Source organism: Notolepis coatsorum (assembly GCF_963971535.1).
Source record: "Notolepis coatsorum genome assembly, chromosome: 1".
Lineage (NCBI taxonomy): Eukaryota > Metazoa > Chordata > Actinopteri > Aulopiformes > Paralepididae > Notolepis > Notolepis coatsorum.
The window spans coordinates 164,749,447-164,772,476 of NC_140165.1; the positions used below are offsets into that span (position 1 = coordinate 164,749,447).

Here is a 23,030-nt window from a genome sequence, read left to right on the forward strand (position 1 = left end):
TATTGCATAACTAAGTCATGTTTGCTATGTATTTCTTTCTTTAGAGATAAACAAATGGTTTTAAAAGTGTTATATTTATCTTATCTTATAGTACCAGAGAGAAGCTGAGGAGAATCAACCAGCAACAAAAGCTAAATTTGTTTTAAAAAAAAATAAAAAATATATATATATATATAATATTTTTTTTTTTTTTTTTTTTATATCGAAATGGTATCGAAGTATCGATACTTTTCAAGGTATCGTATCGAAGTCGAAATTCCAGTATCGTGACAACACTAGTAGCCATGGAGGGCTGGAGGACCTAGTGGAACTGGGTTGGGTGCTACACAGTGAGATGCACAGGTGGGACCCCATTTCTGTACCCCTCCAAAATTCCAATCCATATGGGGATTGTGTTTAGCAAGCCATGGGTGCCCTAAAATGAGAGGTAATTCGGGGGACTCTGTTAAAGTTAGATGTTATGTATGATTGCAAGTAACTGTCTAACTGTGTCTAACTGTTTCCACAAGAGGGCGCTATAGGCGGAGCTGCTAATGCTGCCGCCAGGTAATAGGTATAAAAGGAGTTGTTAACTCCCCCTCTGTCTCTTCCTCCGTCGCTCTCACAAGATCAGGACTCTCATGTACTGTTGGGTGCACTGTGAAATAAACCATGCCGTTTAATGGCTAAAGAGAGAAACCATGTCTCATGAACATATTATTGTCGCCCCATAGCTGACTCTGTCAACAGACTCAATAAGGAAAAACTTAACTATTTCAAAATGTGTGCCAATGCACATCTTAATGACCCGTAGTTTCCTCCACTTTCCCCGAACCCAAAGGGCGACCATCCAATGCAGTGATGTCAAGGGGAACAGGTAGGGAAAATAAAGATATGTGAAGATTATGGGCCAGGGTCAAGTCAATGAAACAACCAGCCGCTCCCGAGTCCACGAAAGCAGGGAGGCTGTATTTATTTCTACCTAAGGACAGTTAGACTGATACGATTGTGCGGTTATCGCTTGCTGTGGGGATATGATTCAACCTCTGCAGAACCTCCCCAAGTTCTGACGAGGACTGATCTTCCCTGCATTGTGGGGCCCCACTGCTCATCCGCTTCTCTCTCTGCTCGAGAGAGCCGCGAGCGTCCAAACTCAAGTTCAAGTTCAAGTTCTTTAATAGTTGTCATACAGAAGTACAGAATACTTTCATACAAAATGCTTCTTACTGTTACGCTCCAGAGACTGTGCTAGACAAGATAGTATCAAATAACATAATAACATAATATAGCATGAATTTAGAAGAAGAAAAATGAGGTCACAGTGTTCGGTATAGACATATGTACAATGTTCTGAGTTACCATATAATATACAATACACAATACTATGCAGTGTACTAATGTACAGTACTATCTAGTGCAAAGCAGAAATGGGATGAGGTACAATTTTAGGTACAATTTACAGTAAGGTGTACGAGTTGTAGTGCAATCCTTCATCCATAAATATAAAGTGTGGGGAGTGGGTGCTACAGTGTGTTTGTTTAAAGTGGGTGTGTGCTATAAAGTGTGTGGAGTGGGTGCTACAGTGTGTTTGTTTAAAGTGAGTGTGTGCGTGTGGATGTGTGTGCTATGTGCATGGGCTTGTAACTCCCAGGAAAGACGCAGAGCAATTTGGTGACTTCCTGAGAGTTGGTAAACTCCACTCCTGACATGGAGCGAGTGAGAACGCTCTTTCTCTCTTGGTTGCGTTCACGGATTCGGTTATCTATCTTAACACATTCAGTGCCAAAAACGACATATTATGTTTTTGGCCGACAAGCGCTCAGTGCCAAAAACGAGATAATACTTTTTGGATCGTTTGATATTTTTACTTTGATCCTGCTGGGAGCGATCTGCATCATTTAGGCATGTCCCCACACATTAGAACTGCTATGCTGATCGACTATCACCAGGTGGCAGTATCGTCCATGTCTGAACTGCAATGGGCTGATAGTCAGCTTCACTTTAATTTATCCTCGGTTAGTGGCCCCTCCTTCTGCTGGGACAGAAATTCACAGTGCTCGTCTCGGAATTTTGTTGCGTAAGCGTATTTGACCATCGAAACGTGTATAGACATATACACTGGTAATCGCGATGGTGATGCGATCACTTGGAATTATTCTTCTTGAAATACCTTCTGGCTAAGGTAAGGTACATTCTATGTCTATTTTACCGAATCTGAAACGTGTTTTTCTAACGATCACAGTTCTGTGTTTCACCGGACGAAAAACATACCTGTATACATACCTGTATATACAATATCTATATCTATATACCATATATATCCCATCCCATTTATACTCTACCTAGTTATACCACTGGCCAGTACTATCATAGTATAATTTTTGCTGTATCACTGTACATACTTATACTGTACATACATCAGTTTATAATATATTACTCAGTATCTTGTGTATATATATCACATTGTACTGTACTTGGGCTGTGCAATGACAATACATTTGAATCTGATGTAGCAGTATTATTTGTTCTGTACTATTTCAACTACAGTTGCCAGAATAAAATGCCTGGGGTTCATCTCAGGACGTTGCTGGCAGTCTTTGTTGTTTTGAAGCCACAACAGAGTTGTTATCTTGTATCTGATCTGCACTGAAGCAGATCACTACACAGTGTGTGTACCCTAGTCCCTAGTGCTCAGCCGATAACAATCAATCTGTCTCTCTCCTTGAGCTTTCAGTAAATAATCTGTGTGCTCTGACTTGCACTGACGTGCACGCACTTTTGATAGGCATGTAACCAGGGATGTTCACACACTTTTGATAGGCATGTAACCAGGGATGTATTGTTCACACACCTTTGGTAGGGATGTAACAGGGAAGTGCACACACCTTTGGTTGGGACGTAACATGGACGTTTCACACACCTTTGGTTGGGACTTAACAGGGACGTTTCACACACCTTTGGTTGGGACGTAATAGGGACGTTCACACACCTTTGGTTGGGATGTAACAGGGAAGTGCACACACCTTTGGTTGGGACATAACAGGGACGTTCACACACCTTTGGTTGGGACGTAACAGGGACATGCACAGACCTTTGGTTGGGACATAACAGGGACGTTCACACACCTTTGATAGGGATGTAACAGGGAAGTGCACACACCTTTGATAGGGATGTAACAGGGACGTGCACACACCTTTGATAGGGATGTAACAGGGAAGTGCACACACCTTTGATAGGGATGTAACAGGGAAGTGCACACACCTTTGATAGGGATGTAACAGGGAAGTGCACACACCTTTGGTAGGGATGTAACAGGGATGTTCACACACCTTTGATAGGGATGTAACAGGGAAGTGCACACACCTTTGATAGGGATGTAACAGGGACATGCACACACCTTTGGTAGGGACGTAACAGGGACGTGCACACACCTTTGGTAGGGATGTAACAGGGACGTGCACACACCTTTGGTTGGGATGTAACAGGGAAGTGCACACACCTTTGATAGGGATGTAACAGGGACGTTCACACACCTTTGGTAGGGATGTAACAGGGAAGTGCACACACCTTTGGTAGGGATGTAACAGGGACGTTCACACACCTTTGATAGGGATGTAACAGGGAAGTGCACACACCTTTGGTAGGGATGTAACAGGGACGTTCACACACCTTTGATAGGGATGTAACAGGGAAGTGCACACACCTTTGATAGGGATGTAACAGGGACGTTCACGCACCTTTGGTAGGGATGTAACAGGGAAGTGCACACACCTTTGATAGGGATGTAACAGGGACGTGCACACACCTTTGATAGGGATGTAACAGGGACGTGCACACACCTTTGGTAGGGATGTAACAGGGACGTGCACACACCTTTGGTAGGGATGTAACAGGGAAGTGCACACACCTTTGATAGGGATGTAACAGGGAAGTGCACACACCTTTGATAGGGATGTAACAGGGAAGTGCACACACCTTTGGTAGGGATGTAACAGGGATGTTCACACACCTTTGGTAGGGATGTAACATGGACGTTCACACACCTTTGGTAGGGATGTAACAGGGAAGTGCACACACCTTTGGTAGGGATGTAACAGGGAAGTGCACACACCTTTGGTAGGGATGTAACAGGGACGTGCACACACCTTTGGTAGGGATGTAACAGGGACGTTCACACACCTTTGGTAGGGATGTAACAGGGAAGTGCACACACCTTTGATAGGGATGTAACAGGGACGTGCACACACCTTTGATAGGGATGTAACAGGGACGTGCACACACCTTTGATAGGGATGTAACAGGGAAGTGCACACACCTTTGGTAGGGATGTAACAGGGAAGTGCACACACCTTTGAAAGGGAGGGCATAACAGGGATGGGTACACACCTTTGATAGGGACCTAACCAGAGATGTGCACACACCTTTGGCAGGGAAGATACTCATGGTGTGGATGGAATCTAGTGATAGAAAATGCCTTCTGCCACTATAGGCTGAATGTGGGGATTTGTGGAGTACACTGAAGAGTGGCTTTTTGTATGCTGGAGAGTGGATTTTTGTACGAATAACTTTTTTTTTATCTCATTCATTCCATAAGAACGTAGAATACACATTTACAGACTTTTTTTTAATATGGTCCATTTGCATGTTCTTGGTATCTGATTCTAGGGACATCTATGGATCTCAGGGAATGTATTCCCAGTGTCAGAAATACTGTGTCTGTTACTAGTAAATTGTAATGAACCAAATGAGAATATCAATTTTGTTTTTGTTTCTTTTCTTTTTTCATCTTTGACGGTGAATAACACCATGCAAAAATGTACCTATCATTCCGAAATTATACTCATATTGACAACGGAATAACGCGTGAACGTATTCATGAAAACATTTATTCTTTTTTGCATCTTGAACGGAAGATAGTTACTGTCAAATGACCATGGTATTGTATCCATAACTATAATATAAAATATAGATTTAGCTCTACAAACAACGTGACACACAGTGAAACTATGTAATAGAAACCTGGCCGTGCTATAGTTAGATGCTGAAATCGAATGGCCCTGAATGTGTTAAACAATGAGTTATTATTATTATTATTATTATTATTATTATTATTATTATTGAATTAAGTACGTCTTCAGCTGCTTTTTATGTGTCAACAGAGACTGCAGATTATATGTCTATAGGAAGAGCATTCCACAGTGCCAGAGCCATAACTTTAAAGACACCATAACATTTTGTTTTGAGTGGAGAGTGAGGGATGACCAGTAAGCCCTGGTCAGAAGACCTCAGTGATCTACTGGTGATGTATGGATTAATCAGGTCAACCAGTAAAGCGAGTGAAAACAAGTACCTAAAAATGTATCCTAAACTTAATGAGAAGCCAGCGTAAGGAAGATAGGATGGGTGTGATGTCCAAGCCATTATGTGCATGCATCAGCTGTCTTATACTGAGGTCAGTCTGTGTCAGTTTTGAACAATTCCTGATGAGTCTGCATTTGATCCACAATTCAGCATGGCTGCTGTCAGACCTGGCTGCAGAAACAAATTAGGCATAACATTTTCTCGGGGGGGCACAATGATTTTTCAACAAAACAGGTTCCCTTTCATCTGTTTAAACTGGGACAGCGGCGCTGTGGCTTGCTTGGCGCTGCCCATGGTGCTGAACTAAACAGCAGAGAAGCAACTGCAAAATAGCCATATTTTCAGAAAATTCGCCTAAAAATACACATCTAAGTAAATGGAAGATTGCTCCTCTTCTACAAGGCCCATTTGCATGTTCTTATCTAGGGACATCTATGGATCTCAGGGAATGTATTCCCAGTGTCAGAAATATTGTGTATGTTACTAGGCTTGAGTAAATTGTAATAAACCAAAGGAGAATATCAATTTTGTTTTTGTTCCTTTTCTTTTTTCATCTTTGACGGTGAATAACACCATGCAAAAATGTACCAGACATGAAAAGCAGCTCATTCAGCACCTTCTTGAGATCACGTGTACAAAATATGCAATTTGAAATATGATTATAGAATATCAGGCCTTTAAATGACCTTATTATGGCACACATTTGTCACACATCTATGGATCAGGCCAAATCTCCCCTTTCCAATGACAGAGTTCAATATGAATTTAGTATAACCAGGCGCCCCTGACAGTGCAGCAAAAACCGTGAATGAAATCTACTGTACAGTTACTTTTTAATAAATGTATATATGTAAATTCCTCCGCCATTTTTCATCAGATTGCAACGCCGTTTTTTGCTAGACGTTCACAGAAAGGTAGAGAAACTAACTGTGTTCTGTTTTATGGCAATAACATTCAAGTTTGTGGCAGCACGGTGGTGTAGTGATTAACACTGTTGCCTCACAGCTAGAAGTTTGTGGGTTCGATTCCCGCTTGGGGACCAGGTTGCCATGTTGCCAGTTACCCAAGTGGGGTATCTCCCAGTCCTTTATGTGTAGATTTTGCATATTCTCCCTGTGCTCGCAAGGGTTTCCCCTCCCGGTAAGATAAACCCAATGGGAAAAAATGCACAACAGATTGCTAACGCTGTCATGTCCCTGACGAAGACGGGCAGGAGCATTTGGATTGGTCCCCGGGCGTGGCGCTCGCCGCAGCCCTTGTCTGCTCCCGGCTGCCCTTGGGGGGGGAAAGGACAAAGGGATGGGAGGTGCAGAGAACATTTCGTCAGCGACTCAGTGCATGTGTGTGTGTTCCTGTGGGTCGCCTATCGCATGTGTATGTGTGTGTTAATCTGATGACAAATAAAGACTTATACTTATATATGATCCCGAAAAATAAGAGAAAGAAGAAAGTCACGCTAGAAGTCAGATGATTGACAGGGGCTGGCGTGAGCTGGGAAGTGTACAGTCGTTTTTTATTTTTTTCGAACGCCCTGGGTCTCTTCTCTCAAAAGACTACACTCAGTTAGGTTGCGCCAAATCCTTGTGTCTATAAGCACCCTTTTCCGACTCGATGCCCTGAGATTTCTATACTCATATTTCACTAGTAATAACACTTAAAATCATTGGTAAACTAAACATAGTGCTGAAAATATACAATTTGACTGCTGTTTTGACAGGGTTAGGGTCTTTACTCTTGGCTACATTTGAAGAAAAAATATGCAACATTAATTCATACATTCTGTAGAGATGGATTTATGGCGTGATATCAATCTCGTACCAGTAATGCTCGGGCTTAAGAGGTTGAGAACATTCACTTATACAAAAACAGACTGAGCAGATATATATCTTTGGATCATCCTCCCGAACTTCTGATGTCCAGGATCCATATTTTTTCTAAAGATGGCGACGCCGGTATGAGTCAATGACCCATCACCCGCACTACTCTGCCTAGTACGTTGCCTTCGTTGGTTGGATTGGCTAGGTTTTAGGCATGAGGAGTGAGATTGGTTAGGGAGGGTCAGAGTTATACAATAGTAGGAAACTAGGAATATCAGTGTAAGCCAATCAGAGGCAGAGTAGGGCAGGTCATTCCGTCATCATCCTAGGAACAGAGCCAGGGCGGGCAACAGCTGACTTAGTGGGCGGGCCCGGACCGCCAATGCCCGCCCATGCCGCCGGGACTGGCTGCTGTAAACTGGACACACTAGGGGCGACAGTGGCTCCGGAGCTAGAGCAGTCGTCTGGTAATCCAGAGGTTCCCGGGCAGCGTGTCGAAGTGTCCTTGTGCAAGACACTTAACCCCTAATTGCTCATGATGAGCTGGTTGGTGTGTGAATGTGTGAGTGCAGACCCGGCGCCATGGGCGGGCATTAGGGGGCCGGGCCCGCCCACTGAGTCAGCTGTGCCCACCCTGGTAATTTTTTTATTCTTTTTTTATTAAATTTTTTTTCAATCAAAGTCGACTATCCAAATCCTTAGTCGGGGACAGCCCTAGTGGGCACTGATGTCAACAACAACACTACTGAAGCTAGCACGGCACTCTGTGACAATTCGTTTTCTACCCTCAAGAACATCGCCTTAGTATGCTTCATCGACGCAAGGCCAATTTAATTCAGTTGGCATTTGAGAAGGACTTAACAAAAAAGTTCAGGAATGAGTGGAGGGGCAGTGTTTTTTTTTTTTTTTTTTTTAATCTTTTTCCCCCTCCTTTTTCCTCCGATTTTTCTCCCATCCCAATGTTAGTCGTTATGCCAATTCCCAATCCCCTTCCTGGTCGCTGCGCACTTACCCCCCACAGTCAGTCTGGGAGAGTGGAGGCTACCACGTGCTTCCTCCGACACACGTCCAGCCAATCAACCGCTTCTTTTCACCTGGCAGCGCGGATTCTCACTGAGAGGGCGTAGCGTGTGGAAGGATCACACTAACCCACTTACATCCTATCCGCGCTTAGCAGGCGCCCCGACCGAACTGTAGGAGTCGCTGTTTACAATGACCCGGACCCACCCCGCCAGCTTCTCCCATCCTCTAATACTGCCAATTGTATTAGTGTGAACGGGCAGCCAAGCTGGTGACAACCCCGGAGCTGTGAGCTCAGGCGAATCCAGCCGCTCCGGGGTTGGTGACGAACGCAATCTCCGTTACGCCACCTGACCGCCCCAGAAGGGGCAGTGTTTTAAGAAGATTTCACTCTGTCCCCAAACGCTGCTTGCCTCTTTACTAATGATGGTGAGTAGCCTGTGGAGGAATTTTGTTTGCTTTTTTATGCACCTTATTTTTGTCAGTTCAGTTCAGTCAGTGAATTCAGAAGTGTTGAATAAATGGAGACTTTTCAAAGATATAGAATAGAATAGAATAGAAATGTATTATACTGAGGGAAATTTGACACTGCAAATCACTCAACATTAAACATTTAGACAGAACAAGTCACAAATAAGAATAACAAAAGAAATGGCCTAAGAATAGAATAAAATGAAATAGAATAAAAATAGAATAAAAGATACAGTAAATAAATACAGTAAAAATATACTGAAGTCTACAGTAGGTGTAATATTGCACAGTGCTGTTTAAAAAGTAAGAGTCCAGGAAGATGGTAACTGTCACTCTGTGCTCAGTGATGCAGTGAGGCACAGTGATGCATTGTATAGTCTGATGGCTGTCGGAATGAAGGACTTCCTGTGCCGTTCAGTGCTGCATTTAGGTAGTGTGAGCCTAGCACTGAACATGCTCCTCCTGTCAGCCAAGTCTGTGTATAGTGGGTGGGAGGGGTTTTCCCTGATGGCCTGGGGCTTAGCAAGGCTCCTCCTCTCCGCCACCCTTGCTAGAGTCCAGCTCCACCCCAACCACACTACTGGCCTTCCTGACAATCTTATCCAGCCTGTTTGTGTCCCCTGCTCTCAGTCCGCTGCCCCAGCAGGTCTGTTATATATATATCTGTTCAGTCTGTTTTTGTATAAGTGAATGTTCTTAAGATAGAGAGAAATTAGATTTTTCAATTGCCTCTCTGCTGTTTAGTTCAGCACCGTGGGCAGCGCCAAGCAAGCCACAGCGCCGCTGTCCCAGCTGAAACGTATAAAAGGGAACCTGTGTTGAAAAACCATTGTGCCCCCCCGAGAAAATGTTATGCCCCCCCCCACTAATTTCATTCTGCAGCCGGGTCTGTGTGATTGAATGGGTAAAATGTGAGGAACAAATTGTAAAGTGCTTTGGATAAAAGCGCTATATAAATGCAGCCATTTACCATTTACTAATTTTGACATGATGTGTCCCACCCCCCTCATGAGCTCAATCTTCTTCTCTGCTAGGGCCAGATGGAACCGATGGGGAGTGAAACCACATTGTGCCAAAAAGAAACTAAATAAATAAGTCAAAGCATCAAATCTGTTCATGATGGCTGTTGAGTAGTACTGTCATCTTGAGTTTGAGCAAAATGTGCCAATTACAATACAGCAATACTGGAGCTCCTAGTAAATGAAGGAACAAAGGAATTTTATAACTGCAAAAACTATGATTTACAGTACAAGTCAAGTCAAAATAATAAGAATCCAATAGAACGACATTGTGCAATAAAACAAGTAAACAAAGTAGGGCATATCGGTATATGTACATGAGTTATTTACAGAGCATGGTAGGACATGCTAGGTCCTGTGGTAGTGCAATACACTGTTAGCTACGGATGAGGCACTGGGTCTTTATGTACACTGCTATACAATGTTATATTATACAATCTCAAGTTATACTATACTATTCTTAAAGTGACCTTTCCTTTTGTAAAGTGACCATAAGTGTGAGCGTGTGCAGCATGAGTGTGTGTGTGCTCATGTGTGCTTGTGTGTGGAGAGTTCAGTGTTCAAGGCTCTGATGGCCTGGGGGAAGAAGCTGAGCCGAAGTCTCTCTGTCCTAGTTGCTGGTGTTCGCAGGCGTTTGCCTGACCGCAGCAGCTTGAACAAGCTGTAGTTGGGGTGGTGAGGGTCTTTCATTATTCTGCAGGCTCTTGATTTGCACCTCTTGTTGTATAGGACCTGCAGGGGTGGTAGTGCAATACCCGTAGTACGCTCGGCTGAGCGCACCACTCTCTGTAGGGCCTTCTTGTCCTGTGCCGTGCTGTTTCCATACCAGTCAGTGATGTTTCCAGTCAAGATGCTCTCTACAGCTCCGGAGTAGAAGGACTGGAGTATCTTCCCAGATACTCTGAACTTCCTTAACACATTGACAACCAGCATGTAGCGCCGATTTATAGGCCAGAGGACAGAGGTTTGTTTACAAACCGATGTACTTTCTAACAGCTATATATATAATTTATAGTATTGCTATCTGTCCATTCTCATTGTCACTTGAGTGCATAAACCGTGCCTTCATAATGGCTTAAAGAAAATAAAAATCCATTGGTTGGTTGTTATTTTATAGCGCCGTGAATATAAGGTTTATCGCAGTTTTCGCCTCGGTTTTTTTCTGGGGAGCTAGATAATAGGCTAAAGGCTAGTCACGTTATATCAAACGCCATTTCTGCTGTATATATACGAATGAAATAAAACAAACTGCGTAGCATCCGGACTATTACAGAGCATCTATGGATGAAATGGGGGCGGCGGGGGACGCCGATCAGTATTATTGATTAGCAATACAGTGTGTGTTCAAGTAGCCATTTTCACTGATCGATCACGTTACGTTTTAAAACAATGTCCAATCCAGCTGTAATTTGGTTGAATAGTATCCTACTGTCAGGCCATGTGATCGCTGGCAGCATTTCGTCATTAGTCATCGGAATCTGGTAGATCGATATATCCATTGGCTAATCATAAATCCCATTATTCCAGGCTGAAATATGCATTTGGTAACGGGATCAAAGATGGAGGGTCTTCATTTGGAACCGAGGCTCATATGAAACGCCCACAGACAGTGAAAATAATTTTTTTTTCAATCGCCCTCAATGATACTGCAGTGGAGCGATGGTGCCCCTAAGCGGATCTGGCCGGTATTGCATGTTTCGAAAATCAAATATGTAGGTAGGTCCTGCAAGTCGATCACGGACGTTAATAGCGTTATTAATATGGAATAAAACAATAACAACTCGCCACGAGTTAACTCGTGGCTCTGGTCCTCAACGGGTGGAATCGAATCACGAGTTAACTCGTGCTTGGGCGGCAAAGTGTTAACTGTCTCAGGTGGTAGAGGCGCTGCTTCGCCTTTTCTTATGACTGAGTCTATGTGTGTTGTCCATGTCAGATCCTCTGAGATGTGGACCCCCAGGTACTTGAAGCTGCTCACCCTGTCCATGGTAGCCCCGTTTATCCTCAGTGGTGTGTGTGTCCCCTGCTGTCTCCTCCTAAAATCCACGATCAGCTCCTTGGTTTTACCAATGTTCAGGAGCAGGCTGTTGTACTGGCACCAGCGTTCCAGTACCTCAACCTCCTCCCGGTAGGCCTTCTCGTCGTTGTCTGAGATCAGCCCCACCACCACTGTCGTCCGCAAACTTCACTATGGAGTTGCAGCTGAACTTGGCCACACAGTCATGTGTATATAGTGAGTACAGCAGGGGGCTCAGAATACAGCCCTGGGGGGACCCGATACTCAGGGTGATGGTGTTGGAGGTCTGACCCCCCACCCTGACCGCCTGGGGCCTTTCACTCAGAAAGTCCAGTATCCAGGCGCTCAGAGTGGAGCTCAGAACCAGCTCGATCAGCTTGTCCACCAGTCTGGTGGGGACTATGGTGTTGAACGCTGAGCTGTAGTCAATAAACAACAGTCTCACATAGCCCCCCTTCTGGCGGTCTAGGTAAGAGAGGGTGCTGTGTAGTACTTGGGAGACCGCATCATCAGTGGACCTGTTTGGCCTGTATGCAAATTGCATAGGGTTCATATCACTGGGGAGGGAGGCACAAATGTGATCCTTGACCAGCCTCTCGAAACATTTCATGGCCACAGAGGTGAGTGCCACCGGTCTGTAGTCATTGAGACCTATTGGGGAGGATTTCTTTGGTACAGGGATGATGGTAGACATCTTGAAGCAGGCAGGGACCACTGACTCCGCCAGGGATAGATTAAATATGGTGGTGAACACAGGGGCTAGCTGGTTAGCACAGGACTTAAGTATACGTCCTGTTATTCCATCTGGGCCAGCAGCCTTTCTGGTGTTCACCTGCATAAATGCTCTTCTCACACTGTGCTCCGTCAATGAGAGAGCATCCCCGCCCCTCCCCGCGGATGCCCCCCCCCTCCACAACAGCACTAGCCGTTGAGCTAGCGGCGCCACTGTTTGCACCAAACCGTGCAATAGAAGGAGTTGAGTTTGTTCGCGAGAGAGGCGTTGTCGCTCCCCATTGAGGGGCCGCTGACTTTGTAGTCAGTTTTCGTCCTCAGTCCCCGCCATAAGCCTCTTGTGTCATTCTGTGCCATTTTTGCCAGCATTTTGTCAGCATACGTCCTTTTGGCAAGTTTAACAGCCTTGCGCAGAGTGTAGACTGTTGTCTTGTACTCTTCCATGTTTCCTGTCTTTCTGCCCAAGTTGTAAGCAGTGGTGCGGGTTTTCAGAGCTGCTCTGATAGTACTGTCCACCCACGGTTTCTGGTTTGGGAACACCCTCGCCTTCTTTGTGGGGACGATACTATCAGCTAAAGTTGCTATGAAGCTAACAACAGTATCTGCTAACTCGCTGACGTCACTGGCGCTTCCCTCAAACATTCCCCAAACATTCCCCAGTCTACGTCCTATAGAGCGTACAGTACAACAGAAAGAAGTTTGGCATCTAACCAGAGTGCAATTGTAACAGTAAAGTGCAGTAGTAATATACAATCTACAGGTGATTAAACTGGGTATAAAATATATTAATTAGTACTACTGAGTGTAGTGCTAATTAGATGTACAGTATGTACTGTACAAAGTTGTAATATAATATGTACAGTGATAAAGACACTATGGTAGTAAGTCATACTGGCCAGCAGCGTACAGTAACTAGTAAGAGTTACATAATCATTGCTCATCATGGTATTTCCAAAATAAGTACCATGTTATTTTCATGAATTTACCTAAAAAAGGTATTTACCATCAGTATCATGGATTATACAATGGTATTACTTGTAAACAAAGGTGGTAACATGGCGATACATGACTTTTACCAATACGGTACCATGGTCAATTATTTATACAATGGCAGGTACCAGGGTAGAACTGAAATTTCCATCAAACTATCGTAATATGTTTTTGTAAGGGGTTTGAAGTCAACATCCGTCATGTGGATGACAATGTAAACATGGGATTGTGTTGTACTGTTAATATTTTTGTTATCTGCTGGTTTTCATTTTCAAAACTCACCAGCCTTATGCAACATTTTCTGCTACGTTACACAAACTGTTCTCTTTAATTAAATGTATGTCTCCATCTACTTTGATTATTCATATACAGAGATTTTGTTTAAAGATCCCCTCCACGTGTATTTTGGACACTTTAAAAATGTTGTATATAGAATAACATTTAGTTTGTTTTGGTTTTTCCACCAAACATTTTCAATAAACTACTGAACATTTCTCAGCAGCATCTCTACACATTTGCCCTCATTGAGAACACAAGGATCTACTGTATGAACAAGTTGTAAAGCACAGGATAAAAGCTGTTATAAAAATGACCCATGTACCATTTGACCATTTATGTGATTGTGTATGACTACTGAGATGTATGTAGATAGCCACTTTGGAACACGCTGAAGGTCATTTTGCAGTCCACATACTAATTCTAAAGCCTTTTAAACATAAAACGTATAATTTTCAACTCAGTCTCCTCTCCTCCACCTCTGTATTTGTCTACTGCAGGTGATCGACATCAGAGAACAGCTGAAGGAATCCAAGAGGTTCTGGTCCAATCTACCAAATGACACCTGTACCGACGGCAAGCTGACGGAGCCAGACGAGGAGCTGTGTTGGAACAGCCACACCAAGGGGAGGTGAGGAGACCTCCTGCTACTGGAGGAATGAATGAATGAAGTTTATTTTTCGGTCTTGTTTACAGATAAATCAAAATCACACTTGTGTGGACTTACAAAAAGAAAAAGAAAAGAAGAAAAACACAAATGTACATATTCAAGGTAAGCTCACACACAAAATCCAAAATCAATGACAGAAAAAAAGGAATAGGCTGAAGCACATGCTTATGTTTGCCTATCCTGTTTGCCTATCCCCCAGACGCTGTCACCACCCTTACCAACAGCCTTCGCAACCTGTCCTCCCTGGTCAAGCCGTATGTCAAAAACCTAGGTGTCATTTTTGATCCACAATTAAAATTTGACAGACAAGTGAACTCAGTGGTAAAGGCATGTTTTTTCCAACTACGCACCATTGCCAAACTCAAAGCCCTTCTCTCCCCTGCAGACCTTCAGAGAGTCATCCACGCCTTCATTTCATCTAGATTAGACTACTGCAACTCCCTCTATATAGGCATTAACCAGTCTTCCCTGTCCCGCTTACAACGGGTACAAAACGCTGCTGCCAGACTGTTGACCGGAACCCGGAAGAGAGACCACATCACCCCTGTCCTTGCCTCCCTTCATTGGCTCCCAGTACGCTACAGGATAGATTTTAAGGTTCTCCTATTTGTTTTTAAAGCCCTTAATGGTCACACCCCCTCCTACATCTCAGACCTCCTATCCCCCTATTCCAACACCAGGTCCCTCAGGTCAGCCGATCAGAGGCTCCTGACAGTTCGGAGGTCTAACCTCAAGATCAGGGGGGGCCGTGCCTTTGCTATCGCAGCCCCTGAACTGTGGAACAGCATCCCCACCTCCATTAGGCTCGCCCCCTCGATAGATGCCTTCAAATCGAGGCTCAAAACCCACTTCTACCTGCTAGCCTTTCCCGTTCACTGACTCATGCCCTGTTTTTCTATGTGTTTGCCTGTGTGCCCTCCCATAAAACGGAGTGTGATTGTTGTCTATATGTATCTTGTGTATCTACCCTCTGTACAGCACTTTGGTTGACACGCGTCATGTGAAATGTGCTATATAAATAAATCTGATTGATTGATTGATTGATTACACATTCTTAACCTGTTAAGCTGTAGCCCTATTTTCAGAAATCTCGCCTAAAGGTACATGCCTAAGTAAGGCCAATTTGCATGTTATTGGTATCTAGGAACATCTTGGGACCTGGGGGTATGTATTTCCAGTGTCAGAAATATTGTGTCTGTTACTAGGCTTGAGTCAATTGTAATGAAAAAAGGGAGAATATAAATTATGATTTATTTTTGCATCTGTGCCGGTGAATAACACCATGTTACAATTGTGAGCAAGCCGAGCTCGCTCACTGAGCTCATTCAAAACCTTCTTCAGATCAAGTGTAAAAAAAATCTAAGCTAATGAATAAAGGGAAGATGATTAAACAGAAGGATTTGTAGATACAGTAATAAATGATAATCGATTTTAATTATAAATTCATATTTGACCTTGAACTTGACCTTGACCTTATTATGGCCAAATCATACATCTATGGATAGGGAAAAGGCTCCTCTTTCCAATGGCAGGGTTGAATCTGGATTTAGTAATTTCCTTGCGGTTTTACGATAAAAGAGATATAATTAGCATTTTTTTCGATAAATTCGTATTTTCGGTAAATCATATAAAACATCAGGGACAATTCGCAACGCGCCATTTTGCCGACCTCTAGCGGCTTGGGTGTGCATTTCTTTTAATACAATATATAGATAGAATTAAAGCCCTATTTGTTGCCTGTCAATTGCCCTTTCAGGTGACAAACTCCGTTCAGCGGTTCTTGAGTTACATACCGATATGTGAGGCGTGCACCAAAGTACACATTACTACCCCCGACCTCCGGGGGCTCTAGCTCCGTCATCATTTGGCAATCTCAAAATATTTTGGACAGGGTTGTAGCCAATGAGTGTGGCTTTCCAATGATACCCCATGATATGATAATTGGGGATCTAATACAGTCTCTATTGATCGATTTATGATAAAGAAAAGGCTTAAAACTAAATATATTTTTATATAAAAAAATATATATTAAAATATGCTGCAAGATATAATTTTTTGAAAAAAAAAAAAAAATTTGATGTTTACTTATATTTTATTATCTACTCCCAAGTAAAGTCGTGATTTATCCATCAGAATCAGAATCAGGATCAGAAAGGTCTTTATTCCAAGTAAGTTTGCACAAACAAAGAATTTGTTTTGGTCGTTTGGTGCAACATTAACAGACAATTAGAATAAAATTAAATGGAATATATGAACTAAATTAGAATAAAAGTACAATAGAATATAATATCGGACAGGGCTGTACAATTATTGTGCAGGGTGTAGTATAATATACTATACTAAATTAGAATACAAATGCAGTGGAATAGAATAGCTGTGCAATTGTGTGTCATAAACCTCAAGGAGTCTGTCGAGGGAAGCGATCCCCTAAGATTCTTTCAAGAATTTATCCTCAAGGTGTTGGAGCCGCCAGTTACGAGTATCACAATTGATGGCGTATGCCGGGATGTGCCTCGGGACGGTCGCCCTCACCCTGTTATCGTCCCGGGGACCTCACCATGATGATGTCTGCAATTAGACACAAAGGGAATCTCCCGCGCGAGGGCCACCTTCTCCGCATCACTCCTGACGTCCGTCCGGTGGTCCGGTGGTCCACTGTGAAGAGCTTTCAACCCAGTCTGTGTTGAACTTATCAAGATGGACATTCGTTTTCCAAATGGACTTCAACGTTAAGTTGTACCATTGGGCCTCCACACTGTGCTCTCTGGTCAGCCGGTACAGTGATAACATTGAGGTCGTGTGGCTGTGCTGGAGGACAGTCTGGTTCTTCCATTGACGTGGGACATGTCTTATTCCCTAATGCCCTGTTAAATAAATGCAAACTCCGCTTTGGTCCCATTGTGTCTCACCTATTTGCAGTCTGGAGGGGAGCGGAACAAATGTGTGAAATGTCATCCAATTGGAACCCATAGTCTCCCACAGTCTACAACTGCCCTACACTGTAGTCATAGTAATCATAATAATCATAACTACCCACCTCATACTATAGTCTACCCATATACTCTGTATGATAGCATGTAGGGGAGAACGGGGATGGTTGTCACATGGGTTGGTTGTCACATTCATTATATTTCGCTACCAAAAGGCGCTTTCTCCCATATTTTGGTATGGAAATGTCCAGAATTAAGATCAGAGCTCACCTACATAGTCTTATTTTGAGTAAGACAGCTGAACTTTAGGTGAGAGGATTTTTTGTGTTTTTCATGTGGAATTGTAAATATTCAGCTCCTCAATATTTTACACAATTGGTTTATAATGAAACAATTGTTACCCTTAAAAAGTGTGAAGGGAAAGCTATAGTTTAGATTGTTGTTGGCTAACTAACACATTTTTAGATGGTTGTTAGCCTTGATACTAGCAAGACATTCCAGTTGGGGTTGGTCGTCACATTTCTTTTGGGGTTGGTTGTCACATGTGACAACATGGGCTGTTTCTTCACCAACTTGGAGGAGGTGATGGATGAGCTGAGGACAGACCAAGCAGAGCCCAATGCACCCCAGCCCACCTACCAAGCCTAGTACATCCCAGCCTAGACCACCTGCCAAGCCTAGTACATCCCATCCTAGACCACCTGCCAAGCCTAGTACATCCCAGCCTAGACCACCTACCAAGCCTAGTACATCCCAGCCTAGACCACCTGCCAAGTCTAGTACATCCCAGCCTAGACCACCTGCCAAGCCTAGTACATCCCAGCCTAGACCACCTGCCAAGCCTAGTACATCCCATCCTAGACCACCTGCCAAGCCTAGTACATCCCAGCCTAGACCACCTAACAAGCCTAGTACATCCCAGCCTAGACCATCTGCCAAGCCTAGTACATCCCAGCCTAGACCACCTGCCAAGCCTAGTACATCCCATCCTAGACCATCTGCCAAGCCTAGTACATCCCAGCCTAGACCACCTGCCAAGCCTAGTACATCCCAGCCTAGACCATCTGCCAAGCCTAGTACATCCCAGCCTAGACCACCTGCCAAGCCTAGTACATCCCATCCTAGACCACCTGCCAAGCCTAGTACATCCCATCCTAGACCACCTGCCAAGCCTAGTACATCCCATCCTAGACCACCTACCAAGCCTAGTACATCCCATCCTAGACCACCTGCCAAGCCTAGTACATCCCAGCCTAGACCACCTGCCAAGCCTAGTACATCCCAGCCTAGACCACCTGCCAAGCCTAGTACATCCCAGCCTAGACCACCTGCCAAGCCTAGTACATCCCATCCTAGACCACCTGCCAAGCCTAGTACATCCCATCCTAGACCACCTGCCAAGCCTAGTACATCCCATCCTAGACCACCTGCCAAGCCTAGTACATCCCATCCTAGACCACCTGCCAAGCCTAGTACATCCCAGCCTAGACCACCTAACAAGCCTAGTACATCCCATCCTAGACCACCTGCCAAGCCTAGTACATCCCATCCTAGACCACCTGCCAAGCCTAGTACATCCCATCCTAGACCACCTGCCAAGCCTAGTACATCCCATCCTAGACCACCTGCCAAGCCTAGTACATCCCAGTGTACTCCACCCCAGCTGGAAAAGGCAACCAGCAAGAAGAAGGAACAGAAAAGAAAGAAACAGGAGGAGTCTTCATCAGATGAAGATGATTGTTTTTGGTTGGTTTGTATGGAAATGTTATCCAACAGCCGTTCGGGGGAGGTATGGGAGAAGTGTTGGATGTGCAACCAGTGGGCACACAAGCTCTGCTTAGTTGGAGTGCCCAGACCCTACATTTGCCATCACTGTAACTCAGATAGTGAATGAGTGTAGCCTAGTTGTGTTGGCTATTATTGTTAGTTAGGGGTGTAACGGTACGAGTATTCTTCCCGCTAATTTACGGTACGGCCGTCACAGTGCGGTACACGCAGCCATACGAAGAATACGCCTCACAGCGCACACACACCAGTCGTGCATGCAGGCACTCGCGGGTTCCGTGTCCGTGTTAGAACAGCGCACGGCACACCGAGTCCGACTTCAGAAGGCACATTTACATTGGAACAGCTGCAGGGTCATTACAATTTTACAGTTTTCTTTCGTTTTCTTGTTCGCCCAATAATGTCAACCAAATGAAGCCAATGGAAAGACACACACACACACACACACACGTGGCCAACACACACACACACACACACACACACACGTGGCCAACACACACACCAACATTCTCCCCCACCGGACTCTCAGGCAGAGCTGATCAAATAAAAAAAAGAAACTTACATACTGAGCTCCTCTCCAGTTTAACTGCTACTGTGTTTAAATCCAAATAATCCTCTGCCATTGTTGTAACATGTCATCTGTTCTCTAGTATTCAGTCTCGTGAAGTAAAATTATCTCTAGAAGTGAAACTGAAACCTAGCAAGGATAAGTTGTTAAAGGGACACTAGGCAATTAATTTATTCAGTGGATTCCTGAACACAGAATGACACCAGTATCACTGACTACCACGGCAAGCCTATAGAAAATTATTCTATTTAATCATAATAATTATAATAATTATCATAAATATATAATAATAATTATAAATTATTTAAAAAAATATATATAATAATAATAAAATAATTTAAAATTTAATTATAAATATATTTTTTCTGTTGTACCGAAATCGTACCGAACCGTGACCCCAATACCGAGGTACGTACCGAACCGTGGCTTCTGTGTACCGTTCACCCCTATTGTTAGGCCTATTTATTTTGTTCTTATTTTGTTATATAGGCCTAAATATGTCTTTCCCGTTTATGTTCATGTTAAGATGCATTACGTTATGTATTTGTCAACTTGTCAATGCAATTCAACTTGCAAATTGAGTTCTTCCTTCTTTTTAATATTTCTCCCATTAAAACACACTAAATCCACAAAGAATGGATTGCACGGAGCAAGTTGCACCCTTACTTACAATTCATTATGAAATGAAAATGGGGGACCCTGATGTAAACAAGATGAAAGTCTTTCTCTGGTCTGCATCCCCTTAACAATTGTGTGTATTGAGCCGTACTGTATTGTACCCATTCTGCAATCTGTTAATAAAACTTTCATTCAATCAATCACACCAACCCCATAGTGTGTGACAACCTTCCCCGTGATGGGGTTGGTTGTCACAATGTGTCAGAGTGTCTTTGATAGGTAATTTCCTCAATATGTTGGAAAATGAGAGGGATATACATTTCAAGCGAACATCTTAAGCTTCAATTTAATGTGGGAATGACTATTGAAAGATGTTTTGATGATGAGCAATTCACACTAGAGTAAAACGTGTGACAACCATCCCCATTCTCCCTGCTGTATACACTGCATATTTATATTTACATTTACATTTCTATTCTTATATTTACCACATATATTACCATATATATATACATATATGTTTGAATATACCTGCATATAACCCCTCTATATAATTACTTATACACCTGCATATATAACCCATAGCTCTGTATGATAGCATGTACAGTACAAAATGTTGTATACCAAATATATATATTTATTCTCACCACATATATATCTATCCACACCTGACATACTATATCTATATGAACATATACTCTTACTCAGGGGCGTAATTAACACTTTGAGTGCCAGCGACGAGATTTCTCATTAGTTCATCCCAACCGCTGAGTGCCAGCGACGAGACATCTCGTCTTTTTCTCGTTTTTTTTTAATTTATTATCGATTTCCATACATGTTTCATCAATCTAGCCTCACGTTACCAGTGGGGATCTGTCTGAACTAGAACAGGGAAAATACCGCCCCCTATCGTCTCTCCGGATGGTACTGCACCCCTTTGGATTGGATTGAATGAAACGCATGGAGAAAAAAAAGTCCAGCTTCCGCATTTTACTTGTCAGACAAGTAACCGGAGACGATCCAAGTAATCGCCCACCACCAGAACAGCGGAGAATGTGTGTTTCCAGTACCCAGCGTTGGATCAATAAACGTGATCGATATTTGGAATCAGGAATTGGAATAATCTTTTTGGAGAACATCTGATCTGAGGTAAGGAATCTATTTGACCAGTCTTGGGATAATCAGAGCTATTTTCACCTATATATCAATGTGTGCCAAATGTGTGTATGTGTGTGTCTGTGTGTGTGTGCGATCAGGAAATAAGATAATCGATTTTTCAGCCCGCTTCTATAGCGTGCATAAGTAGACATATACTATCGATAATCTACGGTTTATTTGAAAACGATTCATAAATAGGCCGAAAAATGACAACGTGTTTTGTGTATTCCAGTGTATTCCAGTAAAGGGCGTTTATCACAGAATCCTTATTTCTTTCTGGAACTTAAAAAAAACTAGCGTTTTTCAAAATGGTATAAAACGGAAATGAACCGATTAAAAAACAATCCGTTTCGACAATGTTGACTGGAAACAAGTCATTGATAAGCGACGGCCATATTAGACACATAGCCATAATTTAAGATATAGTTTATGTGAGGTTCGCCTGTTCCCTGGACCTTTAATTCCCTGTCTCCTCACCTCACCAGCCCCCACCCTCGCGTTGTCGTTGTTTATTTATTGCATTCCCTGCCTCGCTCCGTTCCTTTAAGGTACTGTGAGTACTGTGAGGTTCGCCTCTTCCCTGGACCTTTAATTCCTGTTCCCTGGACCTTTAATTCCCTGTCTCCTCACCTCTCCAGCCCCCACCCTCGCGTTCGTTTACTCTCGTCTGCTCTTCAGCAGTTCCCCTGTTGACTCCCCTGTTAGCTTCCCTGTTAGCTCCCCAGTTAGCCTGTTAGTCTCCCCTGTTAGCTTCCCTGTTAGCCTCGTTAGCTCCCCTGCAGCTTGCCAGGCCTCTACTACCGGCATGGCCCCGGTCTGCTAGCTTAGCCCCGGCTGCTAGCACAGCCTCTATGTTAATGCAGCCCTTGCAGCTAGCATAGGCCCTGTAGCTAGCCATGCCCAGGCAGCTAACCCGGTCCCTCTGCATGGCCTCCACTTTTTGTGTAGCTTTCCCCACTGCTAGGACTGCCCCTTCAACTAGCAAGGTCAGTTTTCTACCACTGCTAGGACTGCCCCTTCAGCTAGCAAGGTCAGTTTTCCCACTGCTAGGACTGCCCCTTCAGCTAGCAAGGTCAGTCTTCTCCCACTGCTAGGACTGCCCCTTCAGCTAGCAAGGTCAGTTTCTCCCACTGCTAGGACTGCCCCTTCAGCTAGCAAGGTCAGTTTCTCCCACTGCTAGGACTGCCCCTTCAGCTAGCAAGGTCAGTTTCTCCCACTGCTAGGACTGCCCCTTCAGCTAGCAAGGTCAGTTTCCCCACTGCTAGGACTGCCCTTTCAGCTAGCAAGGTCAGTTTCTCCCACTGCTAGGACTGCCCCTTCAGCTAGCAAGGTCAGTTTCCCCACTGCTAGGACTGCCCTTTCAGCTAGCAAGGTCAGTTTTCCCCGCTGCTAGGACTGCCCCTTCAGCTAGCAAGGTCAGTTTTCTCCCACTGCTAGGACTGCCCCTTCAGCTAGCAAGGTCAGTTTCCCCGCTGCTAGGACTGCCCTTTCAGCTAGCAAGGTCAGTTTTCTCCCACTGCTAGGACTGCCCCTTCAGCTAGCAAGGTCAGTTTCTCCCACTGCTAGGACTGCCCCTTCAGCTAGCAAGGTCAGTTTTCCCCACTGCTAGGACTGCCCCT

At 43.9% G+C, this 23,030-nt stretch overlaps 1 protein-coding gene across 1 annotated transcript in view; it reads left to right on the forward strand.

The window, feature by feature from the left end:
* LOC311223399 (glypican-6-like) overlaps positions 1-23,030 on the forward strand; it is a gene marked incomplete at its 3' end in the record, with an annotated part of 851,697 nt that overhangs the window by 776,549 nt on the left and 52,118 nt on the right. The window contains exon 8 of the mRNA XM_084308187.1: positions 14,183-14,313. Coding sequence (XP_084164313.1) covers positions 14,183-14,313 — 131 coding nt within the window. The remainder of the gene's footprint in view (positions 1-14,182; positions 14,314-23,030) is intronic.